This window comes from Vigna umbellata, chromosome 4, assembly GCF_029865625.1.
Source record: "Vigna umbellata cultivar VRB3 chromosome 4, Vumbellata_1.0, whole genome shotgun sequence".
In the NCBI taxonomy this organism is placed as follows: Eukaryota; Viridiplantae; Streptophyta; class Magnoliopsida; order Fabales; family Fabaceae; genus Vigna; species Vigna umbellata.
Window position 1 is genome coordinate 3,747,364 of NC_142168.1, and position 6,752 is coordinate 3,754,115.

The following is a 6,752-nucleotide window of genomic DNA, read 5'->3' on the forward strand; positions in this document are numbered from 1 at the left end:
AAAAGTTTTCCTTTCTGTTGAACTAATTTACCTGGTTGACTACACAATAGATACAGAGAAAATAACAAGACATGAATTAACCTGAAGCAGTGTTACTTTATCCAACTTTGGCAGAATTCCTAGGGTTACATCAGGACCTCCAGCACTGTCTTCTACATAGTTCAAATCTGTACACATTCAGAAACCTTTAATAATTAGGGCAGCCCGTGCATCAGAAGTAGACAGAAACAAAACAGACATACCACACTTGTATTTAGCCAGTTCAAATTTAGAGTAAATACAGATATATACCAAGCAGACTTGTGCTGTTAAGGTATCCGGCACTGCAGGATGTTACAAGATCACGCATAGGGATCCCAGCATCGGCAAGGGCCAAAGTTGCAGCATTTATATAAGCAGATCTAGTTCCTATAAAAGACATGTCAACATCACCCAAAATTAATGTACATATTAAATGAGTAAAGAGAGAAAATAAAATGGCAATGACAGAAGAGAATCACAAGATCCCATTATCAAGTCTTAGTTACCTCCATCTGCTTGGAGAACTTGGACATATATATCTATCTGCAAATTTAATAAGTAAAACATTAGGGAGGACTAGGGGAAAGCAAAGCACATGACAAAATAAGTTCTTAATGTGTAATAAAACCTGAGATCGAGGCAATAGATGTGTCAATATAGATGCTTCCATGGTTTGCCGAATAACCAGGGAAATTTCAGTTGATCTCCTATAGAATGAGAACTTCAAATCACGTAGTAAAAAATAAGAAGTGATCCTATTATCCTTCTGTAAGAGAATACAATGAGAACCATATTAAAACTATGAAGGAAAAGCAAAACAGGATAACATTTATATCTGCAAACATTGATGGTTAAGCCATTCAAAACTATTCAGTGAGTTTTGGCCAAAGATTACTCAAAAAAGTCAAAGCTTGCAAAAAAGATTAAAAATGAGAAAAGGCAGTAAAAGGGTGCATGGGGTTAAGCTTTTCATTGTTTTATGATACATAACCCATTGCTGAGCCTGTAGTCAGCTATATCAAAGGCATAGAGCAGCCAGCCCCAAAAACACTACAATACGTTAGTGGATAGCAAGATAGTTGTTACATAGAAAATTATGAATGCAAGATTAAAAAAAAAAATTATACTGTATCACATGAACAAATGCAATATATATATATATATATATATATATATATATATATATATATATATATATTACTAATTAATAATCAAAATTTATACTCTAAAAGTCTAAACATGCATTACCACCATTGCTATTAAATTCTTACCTCAGTAAAAAGATCAAAAAGTCCAATTTACAAATTACAAGGCACTCTTAAGATAGATTCTACTAATGCAACATTCACTATCATCCTAGTAGTCTATGCTCCAATACCATTTTGATAAGTATAAAACTACGAATATATAAAAAATAAGTGAAAGGTCAAAAAGAATAGGAAGTTAAACAAAAGCAAGTAAATGAGCAAAACCTGTCACCCTTTGATTTCCTCATGCGATCTCCAGTGCTAAAATTAGCCATGCTGTACTCACACCGAACCTATAGACATACATTGCACATAAGCAACAATTAAGTTTTTGTTACAATTCATATAAATACAGACAACATAACTTAGAAAAAAAAAACTACCAGAGCATGGTTGGTTATTTGGCTTCTATTTTGCACCTGAAATGCAGAGAAGTTACTAAAGAAAAACAACAAATCATCTAAAGCTCAACTACAACATCAAAGTTTTTCAAATGTCTAAACCAACTAACACTGAAAAAGGATAGTTAACAATCCTTAAATTACATAGACAATTTTCATTAGCAAGGTAAATAATTAAACAGTACCTCTCTAGGGCCATAGACAGCAGCAATAACTTTTGTATTACCCATCTCAAACATGGCAGAACTGTTTTCAAAATAAAAAAACTTTATGGTCAAATGCTTCAAATGATATCACAACTTAATTTTCTAAAAAGCTAAAATTCATTTACCCATCTGCTTTGGATACAGCACCAATTTCTGCACGAATTTGTCGCATCTACAATATACCATAAAGAGAGGAGAAAAAGTTAAAGGCAAAAGATCAGTAGAGAAAGAAATATAAAATCATAGATTTAGATCCTCTGCATTGAAGGAATAACACTTTAGAGGATAAACTGCAGTAATAGTCATTGAGATTTTAATAACTTCATAGTTTCTTATACATGTACATATATTTTATCACACTCTTAAATACTAAATTTTTAATAAATAGTAATAACTTCACCTTATCCTCTAAACTGCATCTCCTCATTTTAAATAGTCGAATCCCAAAATCATGTCCAAATCACAGCTGTTAAATAGGACTGAATTCCATAGGCCAGACCTTAAAATGCTGCTTTCAATTAGCTCATTTTGTCATAGGACCAAGTTCATATATCTCACTAAAAAAGGTTGGTTAGACATCCTTAGGGTTAGAACCCTCCATTTTCTTACTTTTATCATTTGGCAAACTACAACATTTGTAGCTTTTAAGTGATAGGTTTTAATGTTTATCAGAACTAAGGTTATTGACTGCTTCTAATCTGTTTATATGTTTTTTTGCAGTTCAAAATGTGCCCTTACACATTTCCATTACCCATGGCATGGCTCATCTATGTATAACCCATATGCAGAACTATCTGCAGATCTTATATATACTAATTAACATAAAGCTTCAGTAATTCATGACTATGTAAGAATTCATGTAGGATATTATTATTTATTAATACTCCGCATTTCATACGCTTCATGAGTATTCTTGAAAGATCTAAAGGAACCTTTTTTGGAATGAATATTAAGTGAAGAAAAAAGGAGGAAAAAAAAAGCCCAAGAAAAAAATAATAGCTGTACCTCCATGGGTCTGCGACCATCCAGTCGAAGTCCTTCTGGCCTGACGTATTCCATCCTCAGGTCAATCTATGGCAGAGACAAAAAGGAGACAAAGATGAGACATAAGCAGCTGGATTTTGTTTTATTTTGCTTTATATTCTTGGCTTCCAAAAAAAAATGATATTTTCTACTAAAGTTATTGAAACAAAATGGTGAGATTTTGCAGAATCTGAGCCATTTAAAAGTTTGTGTTGGCTCAAGTAGTTTGTGGGTCATACAGTGAGATGAGTGAGAGGGCAGTTCGAATTAATAACACTACTCAATTGAAAACATACCGAACAAACTCCAGTTGCTCTGTAAAGATTAGGATGAAAACAAGGTTACAAAAAATCAAGCAATCTGAACTTTGAATGAATATCATATAGACAACAACAAACATTTACCCAATAGTGGGGCACTAGGTAAATAATATTGCAGAAATAAATATTAGAAATCAGCAAACAACAAAATAACAACGCATTTGAAGAAAATAAATCTGGTCGTGTCCCTACCCTTTTAAACATTTAAGTTTGCTCTTAATCTTACTGCAAGCAAAGAAAAAGAGGAAAGTACACCACGGACAGAAAGATATTGTAAAGGGGTGGTTCTCGAAGCAAATTCAATCTGCATACTGTTATTATTTTTATTTTATTCTAGCACTCCCCGAATTTCAACAAATTTCTAAAGGAGAATGAGCAGGCTTTTAGTTTAATAGTTACAGAAGAAAGATTTGGGTCAATTATATATGAGAAGGACAGTGTTCCCTTCCCACTTAATAAACTAATAACACAGAGCAATGATTTTAGTGACTCGGTTATGCTATAGATCAATTTTATGGTTGAGTGGTATGCAAGTTCAAGGTGCAGGATTTTTAAGAAGAGCTTTTGTGAGATCGATACAAAGGGCAAGGAAGGGTTATAAGTTTGATTGAGAGAACGATATAGTATAGGAGTAATTGGTTATCAAGATGTTCAATGTTTGAAGCTTATACAAAGCTGTCGTAAACTCCATTTTTCTTGGTTGTAAATGTTGAATTGATTAAATTAGAAAAGCATAGCAACTTTTACGAGTTTAACAGAAAATAGGGATTGGGTGGTGAGTGGTGACACTGCAAGGCACTACACATGACAACGCAAACATTGAAAGGGTTTGAACTTTGATGACCAGAGAGAGAGAAAAGGAAAAGTACCTGACTGACGGCGAGATTTGACGGTGGCTGTTACGCTCTGTGTGGCGACGGCGAGAACGGAAGTTGGTCCGCGCACTGCAAACGAGCCTAGTCTAGGCAGGGTTCCGCTATTCGATGTTTAAATAGGTCACTAAATAGGTTTAATAGGTCACTTGTTTAAACCTGTTCGGATAGCAATGTTGAGCGTTTGGCCTTGAGTAGTATTCTTAGGTTCCAAGTGTTGCGCGTTCGTCCAAGTATTGAATTTAGTACTGGTGTTCGATGGTTTAGCGTTCGGCCTGATAGTGTAGGATTTGATAACGTTCGTCCAACAGCGTTCGGCCTGTTGATTGATAACGAACGTACGTCCAAATAGTATTCGGCCTAGTGGTTGGAAGGTAGTGTTCGTTCAGTAACGTTCGTCCACTGTGCTCGGTGAACAGTGCTCGTCCAAATAGTATTCTGCAAATGTTTGATTTTAAATTCATTTTCTCTTGAATTGAATTACGTGCAAGGTTTGGAAAATATATACTGTGAAGTGATTTATGTGAATGTATGAGGTGTGTTGGATTTACTGTGATAAAATGGATATCTAGTGATTCGGGAGTAACAATATGATTCATGGACGTAATTCCATGATCCTCATGAGAGGATACATGGTGGTGGACGTAATTCCATGATCCTCAAGGAGAGGATACATGGTGGTGATTTAGGGTGTACAGAATGATTTCATGGTAGCTCAGTCTTGGGGGTTTTCCTGACGCTCCAATGGTCTTTTATTCTCAAGTAGAGAGGATTGATCCATGTGGTGAGGAGTAGCAGGAGGTCCTAGTCTTGGAGGCTTCCAGTATGCTCCAGGGCACGGAACGGACTAACCTCGTGAGGGTGGTAGGGTGGAACCCATTGGCAATGGCTTTGCAAAGCAGTAGAGGCCACCACGAGTGCATAACCCGCCATAGCTCGGTAATCATTCTGGTCCGGACGAGTCGGTCTATAAAGTAACAAGTCGGGGTTTAATGTAACAAGTCTTGTGATGTTAGTTTACCATGTATGAGTGACTTTTGCATATCATGTTGGATTGTATAACATGCTTTTTATATCTAGCTCACCCTTGCATTGTTTGTGTTGTGTGCTGTTTGGGTATGTTTCTTTGGCGATGATCATTGTAACATCCCAATTATATAATAACCAATATTATATAATAAAGACGTCAACATTCAAATATAGAGAACAGTCAGAATATGACGTGTAATTTAATTGTTAAATTACAATCATCCAAATAAAATGAGCGAAAATTTAAACTTGAACAGTTGAAAGGATTGATCACTACAAGTGTTCAATCAGGAAATTTCTAGGAAGACTACTCTGCAACATCAGCAACCTCTATCCAAAGGACTCTCCTCGACAGCATCTGCTCCCATCCAAGTGGATGATCATCGCCAAAGAAAGATATCCAAATTGGCACACAACACAAACAATGCAAGGGTGAGCTAGATATAAAAAGCATGTTATACATACAGCACAGTTAATTCATGCAATCATTCATAGATTCATATAAAAGAACAATTAAAGCATACTCATTGATCCATATTTCACATACTTCCATGACATGTAAACATTCATCCAAACATGGTAAACTGACATCACAAGACTTGTTACTTTATACCCCGACTTGTTCCTTTATAGACCGACTCGTCCGGACTAGAATGATTACCGAGCTATGGCGGGTCTTGCACTCGTGGTGGCTTTATGAAACTTGGGCACTCCCGCCCTGGCACTACCGCCTTGTGAAACTTTAGGCACTACCGCCTGGTGGAACTTTAGGCACTACCGCCTGATGGAACTTTGGGCACTCCCGCCCGGCCACAATCACGAGGTTAATCCGTTATCACTCACCTTGGATCATATGGAAGCATCCAAGATTAGGACCTCCTGCTACTCCTCACCACATGTTCAATCCTCTCTACATGAGAAGAAAGACCATTGGAGATTCAGGATGACCCCCAAAACTGAGCTACCATGTAATCATTCTATACAACCCCAAAACACCACCATGTATCCTCTCCTTGAGGATCATGGAATTACGTCCATGAATCATACTGTTACTTTGAACCTTAACCCAAGCCATGAATAACCATATACTACCATATTATCACAACAAATCCAACATATCTCATACATTCACATATTTTCACATATTTCACGTTACAGCATATATTCCAAACATTGGTACACATAATTCAATCCAAGAGCAAAGGAACTTAGAACCCGTTACCATTTGCAGACCATTGGATGGACGAACACTATTCCACCGAGCGTTATAAGCCGAACGCAACTATGCCAATTGGACGAACGGTAACAAAAACTGACCGAACGCTAACACCGAACGCCTGAACACAATTAGGCCGAACGCTAAAACCGAACGTCATATTGGATTCAACACTATTTGGCCGAACGCTATGAGATCAACAGGCCGAACGCTCACAAACCAAGGACGAACGCTAACAAAACCAAGGACGAACGCTCACAAAACTATCTCGGACGAACGCTGCTTATGGAGAATTCTATCTGAACATAACGTCATCAAAACCGAACGTTCGTTATGAACGATCACTAACTTAAAATAATTATTATCCAGATCGAACGCTCGCTTCCTGAACTACCAAGATAAGAACGAACGTCTAAA

At 36.7% G+C, this 6,752-nt stretch overlaps 1 protein-coding gene across 1 annotated transcript; it reads right to left on the reverse strand.

Moving 5' to 3' along the window:
* Positions 1-268: 268 nt before the first annotated feature.
* Positions 269-2,961, reverse strand: LOC148199032 (exosome complex component RRP41 homolog). The gene is made up of 8 exons (XM_088112026.1): positions 2,881-2,961; positions 2,001-2,047; positions 1,855-1,915; positions 1,652-1,687; positions 1,494-1,561; positions 650-728; positions 528-564; positions 269-408 (listed from the first exon to the last, which is right to left on the reverse strand). The coding sequence occupies exons 1-8, from the start codon at positions 2,932-2,934 to the stop codon at positions 269-271; spliced, it is 522 nt and encodes a 173-aa protein (XP_087968152.1). The 5' UTR covers positions 2,935-2,961.
* Between the last annotated feature and the right edge of the window lie 3,791 nt (positions 2,962-6,752).

What these genes read in the sequence shown, in the direction of transcription:
- LOC148199032 (XM_088112026.1), bottom strand. Translation starts at nt 2,934, where the DNA reads ATGGAATACGTCAGGCCAGAAGGACTTCGACTGGATGGTCGCAGACCC. An exon ending in GCTGTATCCAAAGCAGATGG is followed by an intron (nt 1,916 to 2,000) that starts GTAAATGAATTT and finishes TTTTGAAAACAG; the next exon opens with TTCTGCCATGTTTGAGATGG. An exon ending in AGTTCTCCAAGCAGATGGAG is followed by an intron (nt 409 to 527) that starts GTAACTAAGACT and finishes TGTCTTTTATAG; the next exon opens with GAACTAGATCTGCTTATATA.